Source organism: Enhydra lutris, unplaced genomic scaffold (genome assembly GCF_002288905.1).
Source record: "Enhydra lutris kenyoni isolate GAN:26980312 unplaced genomic scaffold, ASM228890v2 scaffoldscaffold10, whole genome shotgun sequence".
Taxonomy (NCBI): domain Eukaryota; kingdom Metazoa; phylum Chordata; class Mammalia; order Carnivora; family Mustelidae; genus Enhydra; species Enhydra lutris.
In genome coordinates, this window is record NW_019154094.1 from 15,773,785 (window position 1) to 15,798,564 (window position 24,780).

General features: G+C 51.2%; 1 protein-coding gene across 2 annotated transcripts; it reads right to left on the reverse strand.

Annotated features, from left to right (window-relative positions):
- Positions 1 to 3,605: 3,605 nt before the first annotated feature.
- LOC111144127 (family with sequence similarity 107 member A) lies at positions 3,606 to 23,038 on the reverse strand. Of its 2 annotated transcripts, none has more exons than XM_022498281.1 (4): positions 22,944 to 23,038; positions 7,194 to 7,368; positions 5,337 to 5,493; positions 3,606 to 4,847 (listed from the first exon to the last, which is right to left on the reverse strand). In XM_022498281.1, exons 1-4 carry the CDS (start codon positions 23,020 to 23,022, stop codon positions 4,740 to 4,742), a joined length of 519 nt encoding a protein of 172 aa, XP_022353989.1. In that variant the 5' UTR covers positions 23,023 to 23,038; the 3' UTR covers positions 3,606 to 4,739. The 2 variants fall into 2 exon arrangements, with proteins under 2 accessions (XP_022353989.1, XP_022353990.1); XM_022498282.1 differs by lacking the exon at positions 22,944 to 23,038 and adding an exon at positions 15,130 to 15,266.
- Between the last annotated feature and the right edge of the window lie 1,742 nt (positions 23,039 to 24,780).

A 24,780-nucleotide genomic window follows, 5' to 3' on the forward strand; every position in this document is an offset into this window, starting at 1 on the left:
CGTTGATTAGTCTGCAGAATAGTGAGACTGACATCACGTTGTCATGGGTGGTGACATTGCTGGCCTTCTGTAAATGCAGTGACCGTAACTGACACCCAGTCACAGCTTTTGGAACACCTGGGTTGGTACTGGCAAATGGAAGCCGAATCAGCCAGAGTCCCTGCCCTCCAGGAGCTTGGAAGTCGTATAATCCCTAGCGAGGTAAGGCTGCCCAACAAAGCTCCTGGGTTCTGAGGGCTCCCCTGGGCTACATATGCAGAATCAGGGATGGGGGGCCCCTTCACCTCCTGAGGTCTGTCTCCCAGGTTGTGTATTTGGGCCCATCAGCCATCGAAGAGGGTTCACCCCAAACCCAGACTGGGGCTTGTGGTCTGGAAGGTGTAGGGGAAGATGGGTGCTTAGTGAGAATGGGCTTGCTGCCCTTGGTTCTCCTGTAGGGCAGAGTCTGATGTCAGGGCTCCTTTCCTTCTCCAGGGTCCCCAGGACTCGGCGATGACTCAACCTCTGCCTTCGGGAATGTTCTAACTCTCTGGATGGCCACAGAATGGCGCGTAGCAGCCACACAGCTCCAGTGTTGGTCTTGTAGGCGGTCGGGCCCAGGTATACTGACAACAGCCCAAGCAGCCGGAGGAAAGCTTCTGGACCAAACTGACATCTCTGGGCCCAGGTGGGATTGTGGAGGGAGGGGGCAGGTAGGTGATGGCGGTGCTGCCTCGGGAGAAGCGCCTTCTCACTTACTCGTCATTCAACAAACAGGAATCGAGCACCTGTTGCATGGCTGGAGCCCCAAGCCTATTTGGCTTTTCTCAAAGCCACCAGTGGGACAGGACTGGATTCCTGCTCCCGGGGCCCAGTCTGCCCAGTCGGCTGGAGACTGGCACAGGACAGGTCACCTGCTGGCGGGGAAGGAGGACGGAGGACGGCCATTTGGGATTCAGCAGGAAATGAGACAGACAAACATCTCTGCCCTCATGGAGGGGACATTTTCTCTAGGGGAGACACACAAGGTAAACAAGGAAGATGTGTAGTTTGGTGGCGGCAAATGGTGAGGAGGAAAAATAAGATGGGGAAGGAAGGATAGGAAGTGTGTACGAGATGCTGGGAGTCAGACGGGTCGGCCACGGAGGGCCTCCTTTAGAAAGAGCATAGAAAAAAGTCCTGAAGATTGTGGGGGAGAGGACTGTATGTCTCTCTGAGGGAAGAAGGTGAAAAGGCACCTTGTGGGATGTGGGGCATGAGGAGACTGGGCCAGCAGCCGGAGCTGGGGGATGGTGGAGGGCAGAAGGCAGGAGGCCAGAGGTGAAGAGGGAGCTAGACAGGCAGGGCACTCCGGGTGGCAGGAAGGCCGTCATGGGGGGTGGCGGGGTAAGGGAGGGCTCTGGGCAGAGGAGCGCCAAGACCTGTCTTCCATGTTCCCAGGCTCATTTTGTCTGCTCTCTTGAGAATAGGCCATAGGGGACAGGGCAGAAGCAGGGAGACCAGCGAGGAGGCGGCCATGGCAATGATCTCATCGTTTTGTTTCCGACTGTGCCCCCAGCACACAGCGTGCTTCCTGGCACCGAGCAGGCCCTCAGCAAATCTGTACTAAATGCTGTGTGAATTAAGGGTGCCCAGATACCAGACTGGTGTGTGGGCTGTGTGGAGAAGAGACGGAGAAACAGATCTCAGGCATTGCTGCTGGCGATCCGAATCCAACTAGTTTCTTTCTTTAAAAAAAAAAAAATATTTTTAAGATTTATGTATTTATTTGAGAGAGAGCATATATGTGTGTGTGTGTGTGTGTGTGTGTGTGTGTGTGTGTAAGGGGTCTGGGAGGGGCGGAGGGAGAGAGAGAGAATCTCAAGCAGACCCCCTATTGAGTGTGGAGCCCAGCATGGGGCTCGATCCCACAACCCTGAGATGATAACCTGAGCTGAAATCACAAGTCAGATGATACTTAACCGACTAAGCCACCCAGTGCCCCTCCACTTGTTTTTCTTTTAACTTTTTTTTTTAAAGATTTTATTTATTTATTTTTTTGATAGAGAGAGATCACAAGTAGGTGGAGAGGCAGGCAGAGAGTGGGGGGAAGCAGGCTCCCTGCTGAGCAGAGAGCCCAATGTGGGGCTCTATCCCAGGCCCCTGAGATCATGACCTGAGCTGAAGGCAGAGGCTTTAACCCACTGAGCCACCCAGGCACCCCACTCCTCCACTTGGTTTCTAATGGGAAAGAGGAATCTGGATTTTCAGTACAGTCTAGTGGTTATTCTAGGCATCAGGGCTGGCCTTCTGTGTCAGGAATGCTCTGGCTGCAAGTAACAGAGACTGACCAACAGCGGCTTAAACAAAGAGGGTTTTCTTTTTTATTTGTAAGAATTCTGGAGGAGGATGGCTGCTGGCATTGGCTTGGTCAAATGATGACAGGGTCAGTGCTCTGAGATTCTCTTGGCTTTTCCTCATGGTGGCAAAATGCCTGTTGTGGCTCCAGGCATCACATCTTCCATCAAGGCAGGAAGAATGGAGGGCCAGGGAGGTGTTACGAGTGTCTGCCTCTTTTAGCAGAAAAGCATAAACTCTCCCAAAAGCCCCTGTAGAGTTCCTCTTAAATTTCACTGGCCATACCTGTTCATATGTCCCCCCCAAGCTGCAAAGGAGTCTGGAACAGTGGGAGTTGGGATTTATAACCTCCACAGTGGGAGGCAGCTAGAGAGAAGGGGCGTGGATGTGGGTGGCTGCCGAGGCCCCACCGGACGATGTGGAGTTTCATCTCCGTGGCTTGCCACTTCCACGGAGCACCTCTGGGGAGCACTGAGTGGAATCCCAGCCATCCTCTCCGAGGGGCTTGCTCCATCCCAGATGCTCCATCCTGCTTCTTGTCATATGTCTGAGCAACACACAGACCTCAGGGGGAGATGTCTTTGGTGAAATGGTGGTCTTTATTTGGGGATTGTGCTTTACACTTGCTCTCAAGAGGCAGACATGAAAATACCATGACCATGTTCTCACTAAGACAGAGTCACGAGCCTTTTAGAGCCTGGCTTGCACACATGCACACGCGCACGCACACACACACACACACCCGCAAGAAGCATGTCTATTTACACTGCTGGGCACCCCACCCAGGAAAAGGGCACCATCTTGGTCATCCTCAAACCACTCAGTTAGGGGTTGAGACCAGGATGACCCCTTTCCTGCTGAACGTCCCACGTTTGGTCCGAGAATAAAATAGCGTTCCAGCAGCAGCTTTTTCTGGCCGTTTTTGGCGGGGAGAGGCGGTGGAAGGAAATGCTTTTCTAGTTCTGCCCTATCACCTTAAATGAAGGGGTTGCAAGGCCAGAGGGCTGGGATTTTATCCCTCACGGGGCAGGGAAGAAACTGGCCTGATTTCTTCTCTAAATCTTTAACAGTGGGCTAGAAGCAGAAGGTTGACACACGTGGTCTCGCGCGGGGAGGGTTTTGAGGAAGAATGAGTGACGTCACTGGAGCTCAGGTGGTGGAAACCAAGCAGGGAGCTGGTGCAGGAACTGGAAATGGGGACTCAAAGGAGCCTACGAACCACCGTACGTATTTCCAGAAACCCACGGAAATCACTGTATATTTGTTCTCCATAGACTTCGGGAAAATAATTTTTTTTTTTTTTTTTTTTTTTTTGCTAGAATTGCATCATAACGGTGGGGTAAGAAAATGCAGATTGGCAATGATAGACCTCTCCAGTGACAATGGCAATTATGAAACGGACATAATTTGCTGGGCAAATGTTTTCCCAGGTCTGGGGACCCTGGAATGGGGTGGATATTCGAGAGCCCTTGGGGCTGCAGAGGCAGGGCGGGGAACCCCCCAGGGCAGAGGTGGCTTCAGGGAAGGCGTTTCCAGTATTTACTATTCCTGGCTGCTTACAGGGTGGTGGTGAGAGCCCCGCCCAGGAGCTGGTTGGAAACGCAGACTCTCAGCCCCCAGCCCAGATCTCCTGAATCACAAGCTGTCCTGTAACACGACCCCCAGTGATTTATAGGCACAAGCAAGTTTGAGAAGCACTGTTCTAAACTTTGGGGAGCAGGAAGGCCGCAGCCCGGGTTAGGTGTGGTTACAAGGCCCAGACAGGGAGGCCCAGGAGAGAAGAAAGCAAGCGCCTGGGTGTAGGGGAAGCTGGCAAACTCTGAGAAGCTTTCCTTGTCAGTACCCTTGCAACCTGGCGGCTGTGAGCGCCGAGGCCGCCTTCGGAGCTGCCCTGCCCTTCCTCCCCAAGGACAGCTGCACTTGAACCATATTCCCCTCAGCTGGCTTTCAGGGCAGGTGTTCTGAGATGCTATACTTCAATGTCCCCCACATGACCGCAGGGGAAACCACAGTCAGGGAAGCTTTCGGAGAGCGGGGAGCTGGGCTGTCCAGAGAAGCAGGGCCCCGTGGGGCCTGGGCAAGATGGAGGGCTGGTCAGGCCAAGGAGGGGCCTCTCTCTCCTTCCCAGTTCTGCCAGGAGGATCTCAGCAGAGCTTCCGGGAGAGGTGCCTTGGGAAAGTTTTCTCAGCAGCAGCTTCCTTTTGGAGCAGAAGCGGTGAGTGCTCGGAAGGAAAAGCCAGGGAGCTTAGGGGCCCCGGCTTCTTTAGGGGTGGGAAGGAGGGCCCAGGCCCTCTGGGGCATTTTCACAAGAGCAAGCGTGAACACCATTGCAGATGGCCCCAGGCTGGGGGCCCGGGGCTACCAGGCGCGGAAGGGCTGCAGGCGGGTGCGGCCGGCTGGGGCTGGAGTTCCAACAGCCCCCTCTACAGAGCTCTCTCTTCGCTGGTGAGTGTCGCGATTCTCCGCAGGTTTTCCCTGACTTTCATAAACTCGGGGGCATGGTCCTCTTCCTTTTCTGGTGGTTTTTCCAGCTAAAGGAGAGACAAAGCAGAGGTGTAAAGTGGGGGGCTGGTTTGGGGGCTTCCCCAAACCACAGTGTTTGGACCACGGATCCTCTCTGGGGGAAACAGAACGGGAATTTTTCCTTGTGAAGCTGTGGTGGATCGCTTGCCTCCGCTGGGGCCTCAGGTTCCTCATCTCTAGAATGGGAACGCCATCTGGCTTGTAGGGCCATAGCGAGAATGAAATCAGGATCAGCATGCGATAGGTTGGGCCGGTGAGGGAACTGAGGTTCAGAGAGGGGAGGCCACCAGCTCAAAGTCACACAGCCGAGTGAGTGGCAGCATGAGGACTTAGGCTGGTGGTAGAATGCGGGTTGAAGCCTCATTTGGCATCATCTCGTCCCTCTTGTCAGCTGTGGCCAAGTGCAGCAACAGCCCCACCCCCACCCCACACACCCGCCCCAGGCCGGGAGATAGTCCTGGGAGGGGCTGGGGCCAGGGCTGGGCGCTCTCACCCACCTGGTTCAGCCTCTGCTGCCGTCTCAGCAGCTCCTGCTCAAAGGGACACTGCAGCCGCTTGGCCTCCAGCTCTTCCTTCTTCTTCTTGATGAGCTGGTTCCGCCTGCGGTGCTCCAGGACCCGCTGCAGCTCTGGCTTGCTGTCCACGCCCAGGCCCCTGGGTGGGGGGGAGCCGTCAGGAGTGCCCAGTGTCCTCCCGCCCAGTCTCAGGGCTGCACCCCATAGTGACACCAACCTATACCATTGTGTCCTACACCCCCCACCCCCGCCGTGGGCAGCTCCAGGAGGGGGTCTCATTCCTGTCCCCTTATAGGGAGCCAGGAAATGAGGCTGCTAGGACTGAAGACACCAGTCCAAGTCACAGCTGCGAAGGGGCCGAGCGAGGATTTGTACCCAGGCTGTGTGACGGCAGAGACCAGGTGGTATGTCATTTCTGGTTATGTGCCAGGGTCAGTTTCTAGAGGTGGATTTGCTGGGTCAGGCTCTTTGAAAAGATTTTGGACACATATTTCCATCTGTCCCTTAGAAAAGGTTCTCCAGTTTATACTCTGTCGTCAGTGTACAAGAGCATCTATTTCTCCCCACTGTCACTGCTCAGTCTTTTTGTATTTGAGCATCTGCTAGGCAAGGAATAAGACTGGTTTTCATGTGTGTTTCGCTAATTCTTAGTTACATGGGAACAAGAGCCTTCGAGATGTGCACCCATCATTTGCATTTCTTCTTTTGCGAACTAACTATACCTCTCTTTGTTCATTTTTCCCCATATGGATTTGTAAGTGATAGGTATACATTTTTATGTGTGTTTTATATTGCAAGTGTTTCCCTGATTTGTCTTAAGGCTTTTGTTTGTTCTATGGTGGTGGTGTTTTTTGACGTGAAAAGGGATGACTCTAAAACACATTCGGAGAAAATACACATGGTATACTAAGCAAGACAAAAAAGAACCCACCGAAGATAGAAAATGACACCTGCTGGAAGGTCTTGAACAGAGCAGAAAATAGAATGAGGATCCTAGCTCGTGCCAATTCCAGAATGTGCCAGTAGAGGGAGCTGCAGAGGCGCCGCCGCCTTCCTCCTGGTGCTAGCCAGCTGGGAGGTATTTCCCAGGCCGCCTCCACATTCCCTCCGTTACTGAATCCCAGCCCTGCCACCGCAAGCCTGTCTCTTTCATTGCATCCCTGGCCTCGCTGCTTGCCTTATGCCTCTCCCTCCTACCACCCCCTCGCGATTTTGACATCCCTGCTTTCCAGGTCAGCACATCTCTGGCCTACCTCAAAGTCAATGCTGTCAACAACCTGAGCTACTTGTGTTTCCTGTCTCTTAGCACATGCTCTTCCATTTGCTGGGAACATACTTGCTTTCCACCAGCTGGTGCCCACCTCCTAGTCTGGCTGACTCCAGCCCACCCTTCAGGCTTCATCTGAGGCATCCTCTCCTCCGGGAGGTCACCTTGGACCACTCCCAGGTGTGTCCTCTGAGCTCCTCAGCCCATTTAGGGCCACCTCCTAGCCTGTGGTTATGCATACATCCCCACTGTGAGGGCAGGAACTGGGTCCCCTTCCTTCTTGTACCTCAGGTCTGGATACCATGCCTGGCACATAGTAGGTGCTCAGTAAATGTATGTGGAGGACAGGCATGAATAGGTAGCTGGGAGGGAGAGCAGGGCTCTTGGGGACCACTGGGAACTAAAACTTCACAGTTTCTGTGGGTGACTACGTGTGGTACCCTCAGCTGTACTCAGCCTCTGGGAGAGCCAGCATGACCATCAGCCCTGCCTTCCACAAGGGGTGCCTCTGCGAGGCCCAGCAGGCCTCAGGAGATGCTTGCCAGGAGGAGGCAACTGAGCTCTGTTCCCACCTTCTGTGGTTCATGAGCAGCTCTCGGTGCAGCTCCTGGTGGCTCCGGGAGGCCTTCACAGGGTTCAGCAGCTTCTTGGGCTTGATGAGCTCTGGGTTCCATTCTCTGTATTCGGGCCGTGCCATCAGGCCTCCGATGTCTGCCCGCTCCCTCTGGATCTCCGAGTACATCGAGGCTGTAGAGACAGGTAGGGGTGGGTGTTGGTCAGAGTGGGGTCCACAGTCTTACCCACCCCTGTGGGGCACAGCTGAAGCCTCTCGATGTTAGATGGACTTTGGCCATCTGTCGCTGGGAAGCCCTGGGCTGAGTGTCTGACCTTCTGATCTCCTCATTTGTGAGATGGAAATAAATGAACCTGTGCCCATGGTTGTTGTAAGGATTGGAGATCTGTTTGTAAAGCGCGGTGTGGGGCTGAAATGATACTGGGGTGGACACATGCATATGTTTTTGGCCTGATTTTGTAGAAAATAATATTCTACAAAAAGAATTATGTTTGAGTTTTTTGTTTTTCAGTGAGCTCTCATCAGAAAAAGAAAAGATACTTAAAAAGAGCAAGTTTGCGTTTGTTAAGTGTGGATGGACGTAGTGATCAAAAGGAGACTTCACCCCCTATTGTCCCGTTTCCCTCTTCTTCATTCCAAATTCTCTGTGGAAGCATCCAGCTTTTCAGTTTCTCCAGATCAAAGAGGAGAGTAGGAAATCCCGGAATGGCTATGTGTCTAATTACAAAGTGATGGCTATCATCTTTAATGCAGATGGCTGGCTTCTTGATGGCCTCACTTCCACCACAGAAGTTCGAAATTTGTCAATTTACTTAAGTAGAAATTCAGGCAAAAGGGCTCCCTCCTATAAGTTGGCTTTGTATCCTTGCAGTGCCCCAAAGCAAACTTCTGTGTGTGTTTGTGTGAGAGAGAGAGAGAGAGAGAGATGACAGAGACCGACAGAGAAAGGAAGACTTCTTCAGAAAAAGTCTCCAGGGGGATGACACAGCCTGGCCATCAGCTTCTTTTAGTAATTCAAGTGAAAATTGAGGCACTGGTTCTCCCTTCATGAATCCTGCCTTTCTGAGGTTGAGCTTCTGCTCTAAGCCAAGCACTGGCGTAAACAGGAGTCCTCCAAGTAAACTAGCTAGGCATGGTGGTGTGTGCAAACACCTGGGTGTAGGTAATAGCTCAGTGGGGCTGGAAAATGCAGGAGAAGGGGGGTGGCAGGGTGTAAATGGCAAGGTGGCATGTCAGGGAATGTCGGCATCAAAGAGGAGATTATGTTTTGCAAATGGTGGCCCACTGGATACATGTTTGGCATTTCTCTTATTACCCATTGCAGGGTGCTGTTTGGAGAATTAAGTGAGATCACATTTGTAAAGGTGCTGTGTAAACTGGAAAGAGTGTTAATTATTACAAGATATTTTGGAAGTAGCCAGATGAAGTGTCAGAGCTTAAAACATATCTGCTAATTTTTTTCTTGAATTCACATTCTCAGAACTGTCTCTAAAATGAAAATTCTAATTAATCGCCTTTCTTCACTTTCTTCATAAGGCTGTTTGCTTTCAGGTTCTATCCTTCCTAGCTCTTTGGTTTTTAAAGATTGTGGTAGTATTTGATCGCTAAAAATGGGCAGTTGACAAAACAGCTCCCTCATCTTTTAAAAATGTGGGCATTTACCTTTTTTTTTTTTTTTTCCTAAGTAAACGCTACACCTAATGTAGGGCTTGAGCTCATGACCTCCAGATCGATAGTCGCATGCTCTACCGACTGAGCCAGACAGGCTCCCTAGAATGTGGATATTTTCTTAGTCTGTGGGCTTATGTTGTCTGGGAGCCAATGCATTAGATCCCTGATTCAGACTGGCGTTTGGGGATTTTTTCCCCCTTTTGCTGCGTAGTCTCATGACCATGTCCCACCAAACCTTTGAGTGGTTTCAGCCATCCTCTTTACTCATCCTATCCACACCACACTAAACATAGCTGTCATAGCTCCTTGGCTGTTGATCCTGCCTCTTTAGTCCTTTTCTGTCCCAAACCTTCCAGAAAGTCATAATTTTCATCCATCACACCATCTTTGGAATAACTAACTCTATTGTACATTACCAAAGCCACAAGGCAGGAAACAAATTGTATACGTTTAGGAAAGAAGGCAGAAATAATTGGCTTAAGATACCACGACATACCGAGAATTCCCAAAAGGATTAACATTAAAACATTTGGAATGAATGAGAGAATTCAATAATGTGGCCAGATACAAAGTAAGTACACAAAAGCTGAGAGTGTCTGCATAACAGGAATGACCATTTAGAACATACACAATAAAATTTTTCATTCATTCCACAATATGTTTTTAGTTCCTACAGTTTGCCACATTTTGTGGTAGGCACTAGACACACAGAGGTGAACTAAGCAAACAAGGTTCCTGCTCTCACAGAGCTGACCTTCTGTTAGGGAGGCAGACAGTAAACATGGACACACACCAGTCAAAACAAGTGATTGCAAATTGCCGGGAGCCCACTGAAGGAACCAGGGGTCTGAGATAGAGACTAAAAGGAGGACCCATCTTCAGCCAGGTGCACTGGGAGGGTCTCTCTGAGGACGTGACATTTCAGACCTGAGGACCGAGAAGGAGGAGGAAGAGGAGAGAGGCTGTTTGGGGCAGAGGGAAGGAACAGCCTGTGTGACTCACGTACCTTGAACAAGCTTGGTCTGTTCAGGGAACAAAAAAGCATAGTGTGTCTGGAGTGGCGTGAGTGAGGGACAGGGAGAGTGGTTGGTGTGAGGGTGGACGGGTGGGTTCAAGTCGGGGAAAGAGTGCGTCTCATTCGATTTTTAAAAAGGCCATTCTCTCTGATGTGTGTGGAAAAACTGTCAGCAGGTTTGGGGACATTTTTATAGGACTTTGGTTTCTTTGATTTCCACTGGGCACTCGTCTCTCCAGCCTGTTAAATTCCAGAGGAAGAACATCTGATTGGCCAGGCGGCGACTCTTCACCTCATAGGTCACCAGCCAGCCAATGGGTTGCCTGCCGGGGGCCGGGCCCCACCGCAGCGACAGGACCCTTTCCCCCCGTGTCCAGCCTGGAAGAGGGACCTTGTATGTATTCAGCCAGTCCTGCACCTAGGCCCGACCAGTGATCAGCTCTGGCTCCAGGCCTCTTTATTTTGTTCTAAAAATGAAATCAGAGGGGGGCCTACGTGGCTCAGTGGGTTAAAGCCTCTGTCTTTGGCTCAGGTCATGATCTTAGGGTCCTGCGATGGAGCCCTGCAGTGGGTTCTCTGCTCAGCAGGGAGCCTGCTTCCTGCCCCTGCCCTCCCGCCTGCCTCTCTGCCTACTTGTGATCTCTGTCTGTCAAATAAATAAATAAAATCTTTAAAAAAAAATAAAAAAGATATCAGCATGTAGCTGGGGTGGGGGAGGGGGAGGTGGTCCTCCTGAGGCCAGGGTGGTGTGGTGGTTCAGGCAGGGATTCTGAACGATGTGGCTGGTTCTTCAGACCAAAACCGCAGGCTGGGAAAACTGCTGCCTTTGCCAGCTCTAGAAATGACACGTGTGAGATCTGTGGACACGCGTGTGGGGGTCCTCCAGGGCTCAGCCTCTAAGCCAGCTTCCCTGCCTTTTAGTTTAATTAAAAGAGGCCCCCCATGTAGAAGAGCCTCACGTAGGTGCTGGAACGACAGGGGCCAGCCCAGATGCTAGGCCAAGAAAACCTGGGCTTCCGTGGGTAGGGTGGGGAGCCTGGGGGCAGGTGGTCCTCCTGAGCAGAGGCTGGAAGGGGAGAATCTGATCCTGGGGCTGCCCTGGCTAGGTCCCTCAGGCAGCTAGGGGGTCCTGAGAGATCAGAGACCTTCAGGGAAGTGTCCATGATGGGGGCACAGTGTGAGGTTGCCTCTGAAGAGACAAAACTGAATGCCGGAAGGAGGAGCCAGCAGAGAAGAGGAACAGGCCAATGGAGGGGGAGTTAAAGGCAGAATGAAGCTTAGGTGTATAGACACGGGAGCCTCCCCGATCTGGATTTGAATGTTGGCTGTGCCCCTTCTTAGCCTTGGGCAAGTTTATCTCTGCTCCGCAGCAAGAGTCCACAAACTAAACCTTTGGACCAAATTCAACCGCTTTGGAACACAGCCATGCCCACTCATTACTTACTGTCTACATGGCTGCTTTCTGCCAGAAGAGCATCCTTCTTCACGAGGGTTGTTGCAAAATAAACAAGGGGATGCTTGCTTAGTGCTTGGCAAACGCCTAGCACAGAGTTGAAGACTCAGTGGTGCCACATATCTGGGCAGCCAAATACAGCAAGGCAGGTTGTGCACTGTACAACCCTAGGGCCTCACTCCTGTAAATTAAACGATGAGTAGAGCCCCTGGAATTGCATGGTGTGGTCACCCAATTAGCTGTTTTTAACAATTACTAATAAATCCCAGCCCTAGTCTTGGACGGAGCTTTCTTTTCTTTCTTTCTTTTTTTTTTTTTAAAGATTTTATTTATTTATTTGACAGATGGAGATCACAAGCAGGCAGAGAGGCAGGCAGAGAGAAAGAGGAGGAAGCAGGATCCATGCTGAGCAGAGAGCCCGATGTGGGGCTCGATCCCAGGACCCTGAGATCATGATCTGAGCCAAAGGCAGAGGCTGGATGGAGCTTTCTTATCCTCTTTAAAAACCGCACTGATTTTGGGCGCCTGGGTGGCTCAGTGGGTTAAGCCGCTGCCTTCGGCTCAGGTCATGATCTCAGGGTCCTGGGATCGAGTCCCACATCGGGCTCTCTGCTCAGCGGGGAGCCTGCTTCCCTCTCTCTCTCTGCTTGCCTCTCTGTCTACTTGTGATCTCTCTCTGTCAAATAAATAAATAAAATCTTAAAAAAAAATAAAAATAAAAACCGCACTGATTTAATCAGTGCCCCTTAACCCTGGCTACATGTTGGCATCAGCAGAGGAAGTTTTAAAAATACCAATGCCTGGGGCGCCTGGGTGGCTCAGTGGGTTAAGCCTCTGCCTTCGGCTCAGGTCATGATCCCAGGGTGCTGGGATCGAGCCCCACGTCGGGCTCTCTGCTCAGTGGAGAGCCTGCTTCCTCCTCTCTCTCTGCCTGCTTCTCTGCATACTTGTGATCTCTCTGTCCAATAAATAAATTAAAAAAAAAAAATACCAATGCCTGAGTGGCACCCCAGGGATTCTGATGTCATTGGCCTGGGAGGGCAGCCTGGTTTTTGGGATTTTAAAAAGCTCCCTGAAAGATTCCAATAGTCAGGCAGCTTTGTAAATCATGGAGTTATTAAAAAAAAAAAAAATCAATCTTCTTTGCTTTAGCCTGAGTGATTTCAGCTGACTGACCTGGTTATGGTGGACAGGTGTAGTTGAGGTCATAGTTCTTAGCTACTGGGTGAACTTGGATGGGTCTTAACCTTGAGGACCCTCCTCCTTTGTAACATTATGATGCTGTGAAGACGGGATGAGCTGAGAGGGGCAGGTGCAGCCGGTAGGTGACAGCTAAATGGAGTGTTGCTTGACTACAGGATGGGCAAATAATTCTCACTTACTCTGCGGACCATGGGACTTTCTTCCTCTTTGGGGGCAGGGTGGGGTTGGTAGTAAAATGTCAGGGGAGAGACTGGGAGCTTCTTCCTTGGTTCTTCCCTGTTTCTGCTGATAACCCAAGAGGTCCCATAGCTTCTTCCTAGGGGCTCTGCAGACACCAGCCCCACACCAGGCAAGGCTCAGCTGGGGTCACTAACTGCTCCTAGGATGAGCCCGCCAGCTGCTGGGGCATGTGTGGCTGATGTTAGGGTGGTGGTGGGGACCCAGGTCCCAGTGGATCCTGAGATGCCTAAGGGCTCCATGTCCCCTTCATCTGCCTCTTTGCCATGGTCGCTCTGGTTCTGTCTTTGGTGGCATCAGTTAGAACACATGACACACGAGCCAGTCAAGTCGCAAGGTTAAGGCAAAAGTTTTGGAGGAGACGAACTGGGTTTCAATCATGGTGGGTTACTCCTTACTAGCTGTGTGAACTTGGGCGAATAGCTTCACCTCTCTGAGCCTCTGTTCAATGGAAATAATGGCCATACCTACTCATGGGGCTGTTTAGAGGGTGACATGATCAAATGTGCATGATATCGCTAGTCCAGTGCCTGGCACAGGGATGCTCTCAGAAGGCAAAACTTTCCTCCTTTCCTGAGGGGACCTGTGGTAGCATTCAGCATTTGGCAGAGGCTCACCCACCTACATCTGGATCTCACGATTGTCCCGGAGGCTGCCCGCAGTACTGTTTTATTGCACTTGTTTTGTAGATGAGGCTTAGCAGCTGGAGAACTTCTAGCCCAAGGGAAATACAGACTCACTGGGGAGCCCCTGCCCAGCCCTCACCACCTTGGGCTTGAGCCAGAATCCACAGCTTGTCTGTTCAGGGGTTGGCCTTTGATTAGGAGGGGCCAACTGGTAGTCCTCCTCCCCGGGGTGTTGGTCAGGGTCTTCCCTGCCCTCCCTCCTGGCACCCTAGACCCTCAGTACCATTCAAGACGCAGGTTCAGGACGCACTTGGGACCTTCTTAACTCAACATTTCAAGAGGCAGAAGGGTAGAGGAGGAGAGAGGTTTTTTAAATAACCAGGGGCAAAAGAGAGTGAGGCATTCGATGAAGATCACAAGTGTGGCCACTGGATTTCCCAGCCCCTTGCCATTTTTTCCTCCCAATAGGGAGTGTGCCCCCCCTTTTAAGATTTTATTTATTTATTTGAGAGACAGTGAGTGAGAGAGAGAGAGAGAGAGAGCACGAGCTGGAGGAGGGGCAGAGGAAGAGGGAGAAGCAGGCTCCCTGCTGAGCAGACAGCCTGATGCGGGGCTCCATCCCAGGACCCTGGAATCATGACCCAAGCCCAAGGCAGCCGCCTAACTGACTGAGCCACCCAGGTGCCCCGAAAGCGCCCTTTTGTGTTGCACTGACTGGAGACCGTTTTTGGTGGCCCCTGCCTGAAATCAGAGCTCCTTGTCCATTTGGATGCCGTACCCCCATCCCATGGGAAAATGGTTCAAAAGTCCTAAACATTTTGCTCTGGGTCCACCATGACCTCCCAGTTTGTGAGGACAAGGTCTGGGTGGGCATTCAGGAGTTTGACCCAATGTCATAGCGGAGTCCAGAGCTGGACATGGAAGGCCCTTAACAAGGCTGGCGCGGAGTGTGGCACAAGGAACAAGTGTCAGCAGGTATAAGGGATATAAGTGTCAGCAGATCCTCCTGCTGGCCCACCAGCGGCATGATACCAGCCCTTCCACTCAGGATATGCCTCCCGGGGAACAATCCTGGCAGGCACTTACCACCAACTGATCTAAGAGCCCCTCGGGATCCAAGCCCCTGGACACGGAGCTCTTGGGGCTGCTCACAGCCAGGGAAACCAGCCGGGTTTGTTAGCTGTTCCCAAAAGTGAACCAGCGAACCCCTGATTTCTAGCTCAGTCCCAGGCCTGCCTCGGCTGCCCGGTGCTCGAGCCACACCGACCAGGCAGTTACCATGTTACCATGCATGTGTGCCGCTTGGTGTGTGCGAAGCCACTTGCAGCCAGAGCTTGGAAAGTTCTCACCACAGACTGAGGAGGTGGCCACTGTTGCGGCCCCTTCCACAGAGGAAAAAAGTGAGGCTCTGAGGGGTCATTTAACTTCCCCAGATCACATAGCCAGTAAAGGAAGGAGTTCGAATCAAAGCTGGGAGCTCTGTCTGATGCCAGGACCTGGGTTCTCTGACTTGTGCCTAGTGGTAGCCCGGCCTATTGTCTGTCTACTAATGAGGATTAAGCCTGCTATTCTGTGTGATAATGGATTTGGGTGGGGGACAGAGCCCGGGTAACCCAGCTCCAAGAGCTCTGCTCCCCTGACAGCCTGCCCCGGGGCTCCCGGGCCCTCACACCTCCTCCCACGGCCACTCCCTCCCCAGCAAAGGGAAACAGAATAGAAATGGTCTTACTTCTCAGCTGCACCTCTGGGAAGGGAACTTGGGAGCCGGAGCCGTGGCTGGGTCCCTCACTCCGCTGGGAAGTCCCACACTAGCAAGGAGGGCCGCCTCTGAAGGGCGGTTCTTAAACCCCTGGGGACTGCAGGCGGCTGCGTGTGCCAACGAGTGAGTCCGCTCTGCATTCCTGTTTATTCTGGTATCAATAAAAAGGAACTGTTACTATAGTAACGGATGTTTCACTTGTGCACGACCACTTCCACGATGCGGAACACCGTGTCCAAGCCACACGCCTGAAAGGCGCAAGTAAATACCTATTTGGTCAGATTGTGGAGGACTGAGAACCATGCCAAGCTTTGTCTGAGCTGGGCAGCTCACACGGAGGCATTTCCCTTGTTTCCAATGGGAGGGTCGGCGAGAGTGCATTCCAGAGCCTCCCCAGGGGAGGGAGAGCCAAGCATCCGGCCCAGGCCTGGCGGTGCCCAAGGCTTCGGGAGGAAACCGGGCTCTGAGGTGGGAAGGGAGGATGAGCCCACATGGGTTCAGTTCTTGGTCATCCATCTGACTTACTCCGCACTTTGAACTTCATCCGAACTTCGGAGAGGAGCAAGGCAACGTTGCCCAGCTAAGAGTGTGCGGAAGGTGGAAGCTGATGGGCTCTGGGGGGGAGCAGGCCCTAGAGCCTGCCCAGCGGGCCTCAGGCGCCAGCACCTCTGGCGAAGAGTCTCGGTTGGCTGGAAGGCCACGAGGCCCAGGATGTACATCAGCCGTGAATGGGCATTAAAAAGACAATGTGTGCCCCCTTTGGCCTATATCATTAATTTAACCGACATTTCTTGAGTACCTACTGTGTTCCTGGCCCTGTCCCCAGTGCTGGAGCTACAGTGTGAATGACAGCTTTGGGCTCTGGGAACCTGTATTCACGGGTGGGTGGTGGGGGAGTCAGACAGGAAGGGAGACAAACCAGAAGCTTGTACCCGTGATGAGTGTTGGGCTGAAAGTAAGACTGGGTGAGGTTGTGGGGGCAGGGGGGTGCTGAGCTCAGGAAGGGTGGACATGGGGACGCTGGCCTTTAAGGGAGGCCTGGGTGGTGAGAAGGAGCCAGCAATGTGCTGTCTGTTCCCACACGAGGGCATTCCAGATAGTGGGCAGAGCCAGTGGAAAGGCCCCAGGATGGGAGTGAGTTTGATATGGTGGAAGAAGGCCAGCGGGGCTGGAGTGTTGGCATGAGGGGGAGGTTGGGGCACGGGGTTGAACACAGACTCAGGGGGCAGGTCGCGCATGGCCTGGGAGCCTTGACCAAGCCGGACATTCTGGGGCCACTTAAATAAACTTAGAGGGTCACAAATTCTTAGATATAGAACAATTTTCTAGAAACAACACATGTTCCTTTTTGTTCCTTCTTCCTAAATTCTGCTTCTCTTGAAGTACTTTGAATGGTATCCTCCCCAGGCTTCCTGTCCTGCTGTGGCTTAATTTTACTAAATTCTGGTGGTGAAAGTCTGCCTTTAAATTCTTGTCAAGCCACTCTTTGTTGCCACATGTTGTCTTGCGGTGTAAATGGCTCTTCTGGGCATTTCCCAGGGCCCACAGTGGCTGATCTGAACCAATCCGGGTGCCTTCTGACAGTGGGGGAATAGGAGGGATCCTGGGGAACTGACAGCTTCTGCTCACCACCTGGAGAAGACAGAACCTCCTAATACAGCTTACTCTAGGGGAGCAGACTCTGAGAGTCCCCATACTAGCAATGACCTTCATCTCCATTTTGCATTCTCTTTATTGGAAAACTCTGATGGCAGCCCCAGAGCAATGGAGAGCCATGGAGAGCTGGGCAGGCATCCCCCAACATTGGGTGCCATATTCCCCAGGCAGTTGGGACTCACTATGCCTCTTCCATTAAAGCTCTTCTCACCATCCAACCTGTGTACAGACCCATCAGGCTCACCCACCAGACTGCCAGGCTGAGGGCTGGGGCCTTACCTTATCCTTCTTAGTATCCCTGTCCCGGTACCAAGGAGTTTAGTAACTATCATTGACTTGTAGACACCAAAGACATTGACACTCTTATTATTTTTCTTTCCAAGATATAAAACTTAGTATGTGCAGAACATAGAGGACCAATCTGGAGGCATATAAACTGAACTGCTAAAGTGGTCAGTTCTAGATCAATGTATCTCAGAGGTCATGACTAGCCATCATTTGTGAGATGAGCTGAAATGGGCCATGCTCCTGGATTGCTGTAGTAGAATTTATGAGGGACGAGCCCACAAATCTGGATTTTTAACAACCGCCCCCCCCCGGGGGGGGATTTCTTTAACTCTGGGAGTTTGAGAACCACTATTCTACAGCAAAAAATTACAGGCCCTTCTTAGTCACAAAATTTCTGTAATGTTTGTTGTTTAAACACAGAACAAGACCAAGCGGACATGGCTTTTGCTCTCAGGAAACAATAGAGATTAAAAATATGAGAAAGAGGGGCACCTGGGTGGCTCAGTGGGTTAAAGCCTCTGCCTTTAGCTCAGGTCATGATCCCAGGGTCCTAGGATCGAGCCCCGCATCAGGCTCTCTGCTCGGCAGGGAGCCTGCCTCTCCTCGCTCTGTATCTGCCTCTCTGCCTACTTGTGATTTCTGTCTGTCAAATAAATAAATAAAATCTTTTGAAAAACGATGAGAAAGAGCAACCTTTTCCAACCAGTGATAGTTACGATTCTTATCTGGTTCCGTCATGTCCATTTTGCATATTGGAAAATAGAGGCCTTCCAGGCAAATGAGGCTTTTAGGAGTTTACTCCAGGTTACTGCCGAATTCAGCCCCAGTTGCTGCCTCCTGCCTTGGTCAGTAGAGCTTTCACCTGGAGGCCTCCCCATTGTCCCTAAAGGAAGAGCTCTGGGATACCAGGGGCCTGGAGGCCAGAATTCTTGCTCAGCCCCATAAGAACTGAAGGGGAATCCCAGAGGTTGAGTACACCCCTCCTACACTCCCTTCTTGTCCCTTTGAAGTCTGTTTCCCTGGGAACTTAGAGGAGCTGAAAGGAAGGGGGTTCCTGAAGACCAGGAGAGGCAGGCGGGAGTGGGAGCTGGGGAATTTTCCTCCTTCCACTGTGGGCTGGGGCTGCAGCTTGTATTAAAACAAACCAAAACAAAACAACCTCCAAAAACATCTTTCCTTTCATTTCTGCTCTCCTTTTTCCAAGCTCACAGGCGCCTGGAGCAGCTTATCTGGGTGCAAAACCATCAGACAAGAGGTTCCCATGGCAACTCAAAACTTCCTGCTCAGCACTGTGTTCAGTCTCCATCTCCAGCGTCCCTTTCCAAGGCCTCAATGAGGTTTCCGAGCAGCCACCCACAAAACAGCCGTAGGATCCAACCTCGTCCCCACCCCAACATGCTCAGTTGAAAGGACATGGAAGGGGGTAGAAACTGTATTGGCAGAAGAACTTGTCATGGGATCCGTGGAGAGATTACAAAAGCAATGAGAGTTGCCTTTACAACAGATTTGAACCAGGAAGAATTTACCCGGTGGAGGGATTTCAAGTGTGCAAAAGGGAAAGTATCAGGGAGTGGGGAAGAATTAAGGTTTTTTTCGGATAGCTGGCTCTCCACTCAGCTCCAATGAGGCCTGGTGAATCTGGTCTCTTGGCTGCTGAGGGACCCTGGGGTGCCCCATAGCCCCAGCACATTTTAACTCGTAGCTAGGCAAAGGGTGGACAGAGGAGCTAGGGATGGGGAGAGGAGTGTATGTGTGTAGAGAGAGAGAGGAGCCTGGGCAGACCATAGCTTGTCAAGGCAAGCAAACTTCCATGATTGCTGGCATGACTATTTGCCAGATGTAACAAAAAAAAATGCAGCATGCTCGATTTAAATCTGAATTTCAGATAAGCAATGAATACGTTTTTAGTACCAGCATACGATAGTTGGGTTATACTTAAAGTATTATTTGTTGTGTATCTGAGGTTCAAATTTAACTGGGTGTCCTGTATTTCTTTTCCCCCAAAGATTTTATTTATTTATTTGACAGAGATCACAAGTAGAGAGGCAGGCAGAGAAAGAAGGGGAAGTAGGCTCCCCTCTGAGCAGAGAGCCCGATGCGGGCTCCATCCAAGTATCCTTTTTTTTTCACAAAGGTTCCCAGAAAAATATATTTTGTTGCAACTACTAAACTCTAGAATTGTAACACAAAAGTGGCCAGAGGCAATATGTAAATGAAAGAGCATGGTTAAATTCCAAGAAAACCTAGCTTACAAATATAGGTTGCAGGCCAACCAGGGTTTGCTGACTCTTGCCCTACTGAACTACCCAGGCACCCCGGGTGTCCTGTATTTTATAGGTAACCCTGCGTGGCAGGCAGGGATGGAGGCTATAGCTGCCTTCCTAGCTATTACTGATGTTCAAGGACACCTGGAGTGTGGCCTCTGTCCATGCTTTGGAGAGATGCTTGCCTCCCTGCTGGGAACCTGACCTGAGCTCCAGGTAGGTTGTAAGTCCCCTCTGGGGTACGTTTACTACAGTGCTGGATAGCTTCCCAGGAATGGCCAAGCATGAGTTATTCCCAAAGGTGACCCTTCCAGCTCTGTGGTTAAAAGCATGGACTGTGGTTTGAGTCGCTCCACTTCTGAACACCTAGGTGACCTTCAACTCCTCATTTCCTCATCTCTGATATGGGGCAGACATTCTTTTGAGGAATAAAGGAGATACCGCATGGGATGTCTTCACATTGCCTATCACAGGGTCTGGGCTCCAAAGTGGTTGCTGTTATTTTGATAACCCACTTAAAAGCAGTAAAAATTTCATCCACGTGAAAAGAGCAGGGTTAAAGACTAGTGTTGATATAACCTCAGCAACGTAAAACACAACCACACACGCACACTATGCACTGCAAGGACATTAAGGACACACCCCCAAATGTTACCAGCAGTGCTTAGGGTTAGTGGGATTGTGGGTAAGGCTTCCCCTTCTTTATTCTCAATTTCCCAAAATATTCATGGTGAACGTGTAATACTTTAATATTACAAATTTAAAAATAATCTGTGGTTGGGGCGCCTGGGTGGCTCAGTGGGTTAAGCCTCTACCTTCGGCTCAGGCCATGATCACAGGGTCCTGGGATCAAGCCCCTCATCAGGCTCTCTGCTCAGCGGGGAGCCTGCTTCCCCCTCTTTCTCTGACTGCCTTTCTGCCTACTTGTGAGCTCTCTCTCTGTCAAATAAATAAATAAATAATATATTAAAAAATAATTTGTGGTGAAAAATTTTCTAGACGTGTTCTATTGGTGCATGGCTCGAGACCATTGTAAATGAAGATGGATGGCTACCATCTTGGATTTGACTCCACACCCTGTCCTTGGGGGCTTCTAAAGGAGGGGCGCTCTTGCCTCTTCACTAAATGGCCCAGTTGGATCCTCACCCTGACTCTTCTTGCTTTTCTATGTGTGAGACAATCAGAGTAGCGCTTCTGCCCTGGCCCTGGGTTTGAATCTCATCTCTGCCCAGATGGGCTGTGTGACTTCAGACAAGTCATGTGATATTCTGAGCCTAAATTTCCTCGTGTTTAAAATATGGGTCAGGGGGCACCTGGGTGGCTCGGTGGGTTAAAGCCTCTGCCTTTGGCTCGGGTCATGATCCCAGGGTTCTGGGATCGAGCCCCCGCATCAGGCTCTCTGCTCAGCAGGGAGCCTGCTTCCTCCTCGCTCTCTCTCCCTGCCTCTCTGCCTACTCATGATCTCTGCCTGTCAAATAAATAAATAAAATTAAAAAAAAATATGGGTCAGGACTTCTTACTTCCCTGAGAGGAGGGACATATCTGTTATATTTATGAGTGTATCCATGTGCCTTGCATGGGGGTGGTCAGCACATGCTGGTGGCAGGAATAACTGAATTACGTCGGCGAGATGACATGCACAGCATTTGGCAAAGTGAGTGGCAATAACAAGCGATCAGCATTATTGGCCATTATTATTACTAGTCTCAGGAGGTGTGCAGACATTGGCATGAATGGGCCTAAGGTTGCACTAAGTGTTAGTGAGATAGAAGCATTTCTTAGCAGGACCATGGGCAAGCTGCTAAGCTCTTTAAAGCTCAGGCTCCCCATCTGTTAAATGGGGATGACAACTAGCAGTGACCTTGTAGGGTTCTTAAGACTGAATGAGCCAGCAGTGCCTAGCACAGAGTAAATGCTCCCTCAGCGAGGCCCCTGGTCAAGGGCTTTGCCCCCTCCCTCCCTGGCTTGTAGCTGCCTGTGGTACAGATACCGGAAGAGCATGGGGTCCCTGGACGGACTCTGATGTCTGCTCTTCTGAGTACGTTGCCTGTGAAAAATGTTGCCTTTTGCATAAGGCTCGTTGCTGTAGCTCCAGGTCAGAGAGAACACAGCGACTTCAGATTAGATAGCCCCTCCTCGTCTTTGTGAGAGGGTAGGAACTGGGTGGGAACCCTTAGGAGGAGTGCTTTGGAGGGGCGGGGGGAGCGGGGAATCGCCAGAGCTGGGATTTGAAATCGGATTCCCTTTGGCTTGCCCCAGCTCAGCCAGATTTAAAACCCTACCCCAGAAAAAACAAAAACAAAAACCAAAACCCTCCCCCAGGAAGGCGCCGGCAGTCGCGAAGTCTTGGCCAGTTCTTGCTTTTGGACTTAAGAGAACCGTTGTTTCAATGTTCCCAAGCGGTAGCTCCGCGTAGGGATTCTGCGTAGGGCGGAGCTCGTCTAAGAGAGGCAAACAGTCCCAGAATCGTGGTCGGCTGGACTGAAGAGGGGAGGGAGGAGGGGCAGGGGGTGGGGACAGGCACTGCCATCGCAGACAGGCGGCCAATGGTTCCCCTTGTGCCTTTGGCTCCAGGGGTCGGCTGGCAGGACCACTGGGTCTGTGTGTATTGGGGGGCTCCTTGCCCACGGCAGATCACAGCTGCCGGTGAGCCCAAGTCCGCTGACACTTTCTAATCACGTACCTGCACCGGGCAGGGACCATGCTGGAGAAGGATTTTCACCTTCCCTAAACCTCTCTTTCAAAACACAAAGTCTGGAGGCAACCGCCCCAAACCCTTACTGTGGGCATTTCTTTTCTTCTTTCTCCATCTCTGGTTTTCCTAATTATTTTTACAGCGACTATATGCTATGTTTGTTTTATTTTCCTAAGTAAAAAAAAAAAAATAATAATCCCTTATTGTTCTGAATAGAAAAGTAATATGTGCTTACTGCAAATAAGTTTTAAAAAAGACAAATGGGAAGGAAAAAAAAGAAACACCTTGTCATCCAACTCTCGTATTTGAAAATAACCACCATGTGTTTCCTTCTAAATCTTTTTCTCTTTACATGCATATACACAGAAAAATGGTTTCTCCCCTTCCTGTAACTTGCTCTCTTCCCTTTCTGCCGCTAATGTAATACCTCGCTGGACATCACCAGTGGCTATGCGTCTGTGGCCCTTCGTGCCCCACTGTGGGCAACCCTGGTCTTACCCATTTCCCACTCTCCCACTCCTACAAACGCCTACGCGCGCAAGGGACGTGCCAGGAGATGGAACCTTGCCGCACTTTCATAGTTCAGAAACCGCGTGAGTGTATGTGTTGGGGAGGGGCGGGGGGGGGGGGAAGTGCGCTCGTACACCGGAATAAAGCGATATATCTAATGGTAGGTTCCTTACCCCAATGGTAGGAAGAATGTAGGAGCGAAAGAAGGAATGACGCGTGAACTCCGAAAAGTAATTTAAAAGAATGAAAAAAAGGGAGGAAAGCAGAGCAATGAAAGAAGACCGTGGTGCCCGGCGGCGGCTGCGGGCTGCCCGCCCTGCCTTCTCGCGCTCTCCACGACGCAGGGGCCGGGAGGCCTTGCCCTCACTTACCGGACCTGAGCAGCACGGCCCGGTAGAGACCCGTGGCCTCGGTGGGGTCCCGTGCCCGCTCGCCCAGCCTCTGCGCCATGCGCCCCTGCGCCAGACCGTGGAGCCGGCACTGCGGAGGGGGAGCGCACCAGAGTGTAGTACTTTGGCACCCGAGTGCCTCCGCAGCGATGACGTGCCAACCGGGGCCCAAACCCTGCTGCGGATCGAGTTACCACCTGAGGCCAGAGCGCCGGGCGAGGAGGCGCCGCGGGGGGGGGGGGGGGGGGGGGGGGGGGGGGGGGGGGGGATAGAGCGCAGGGGCAAGGGCAAGTATCCTACCCGCGGAATAGAGGGCATGGGTCAGGGTCTGGTGAGAGGACTCCTGGTCCCGGGGTTCCAGCACCGAGGGAGAACCCGATGTCCTGATTTCTAGCCTTGGTCTCCTACCTGCTGTACTCCATTTCTCCATTTCCCTGGCCGCTGGCCTCGTTGAATGCTACAAGCAGGTGTGGGATTCTGAAGTGGCATCCCTGGGATCACGTCCCAGCGCCACCAATTAATAACTGTGTGACTCCACGATTTAATTACCTAACCTCTCAGAGCCACAGTTTTCTCATCTGTAAAATGGAGATGACTAAGGTACTTATTATTTCCACAGGGCTATGAGGGTAATATGCACGTATATGTGGCATATGTATTCTATAGACTGTATGTTATATGTACCAACTATACATACAGTCAGTATATGTATTATATATAATCTTAGAACAGTGACTAGGGAAGGACGAGCATATACTGTTATTAAAAAAAGCGTCTTGGGGTGAGTGGCACTGAAAAGCAGGGAGATTTACTGTAGGAGACAAGTTGTGGGGGGGCTTCAGGAGATTGGTTTCTCCCAGTTTGTACAATCCTATTAATAGCCAGAGATGGGAGGACCAACCAAGAGTCTAAAGGTGGAGAAGCAAGGTCAACCAGGCAGATCTGGAAGATTTAAGGAACTGATAATTTTGATTATCTACTCTGTCTGGTGCTGTGCTAAGTTTCTTCTAATATAAAAACTAATGTTCATTGTGTACTTTTGTCCTATTTATTTTAACTTCACAACCCTATGAATTAGTGTCTATCAGTCTTCCAGTTCTGCAGATGAGGAAACTGAGGCTCCAAGAGGGTCAGCAATTTATCTGGGTTCACACAGTGTGGATCTGGGACACACACTCAGGTAGTCTGACCTCAGACTTGGGCCATTCTACTCTGCTGCCCCCCATTATCTCATTTATGCTTCATAAAAGTGCTGAAGGATGGGTGTTATCTCCAGTTGAGAGATGAAGTCATTGAGACTCAGGGAGGTGAGGTAGCTTACTCATGCTCACATAGCTCGTTGGAGGAACCAAGACTCAATCCAGTTCTCTGCCCACAAAATTAGTGCCCCTGAAATCGAGAGACCCCTGGAGCTGTCCAGGGTACTGGATGGCCTCTGTTCAAGGCTGCGCCTATATGGGTCAGGGAATCTTGAGCTGGCTGTTGGAGATTTGGCCACACAGTACTGTCTCCCTGTGCCTCTGTTTTCTCTCCAGTCCTCTCCAGCCTTGGTGTCCCCTAGGCCAGTCAGCCAAGTCCTCTATAGTTGGTCCTATGCCACTTCCCAGGCCCAGCTTCTGCTGTGATTCAGAAATCTCTGTACTTCTCTGCTTCTCAGTCACCCCCCATCCTCTCCCCTCTGCTGGGGTCCCATGGACCCAAGTGACACTCTTTGATCTTTGGGGACATCACTGATTGGTCAGACTGATCATATATCTCATCAGCAACCAACTGTCATGAGTGCCAGGCACAATCACTGACATTGGCTATTTCATATCCA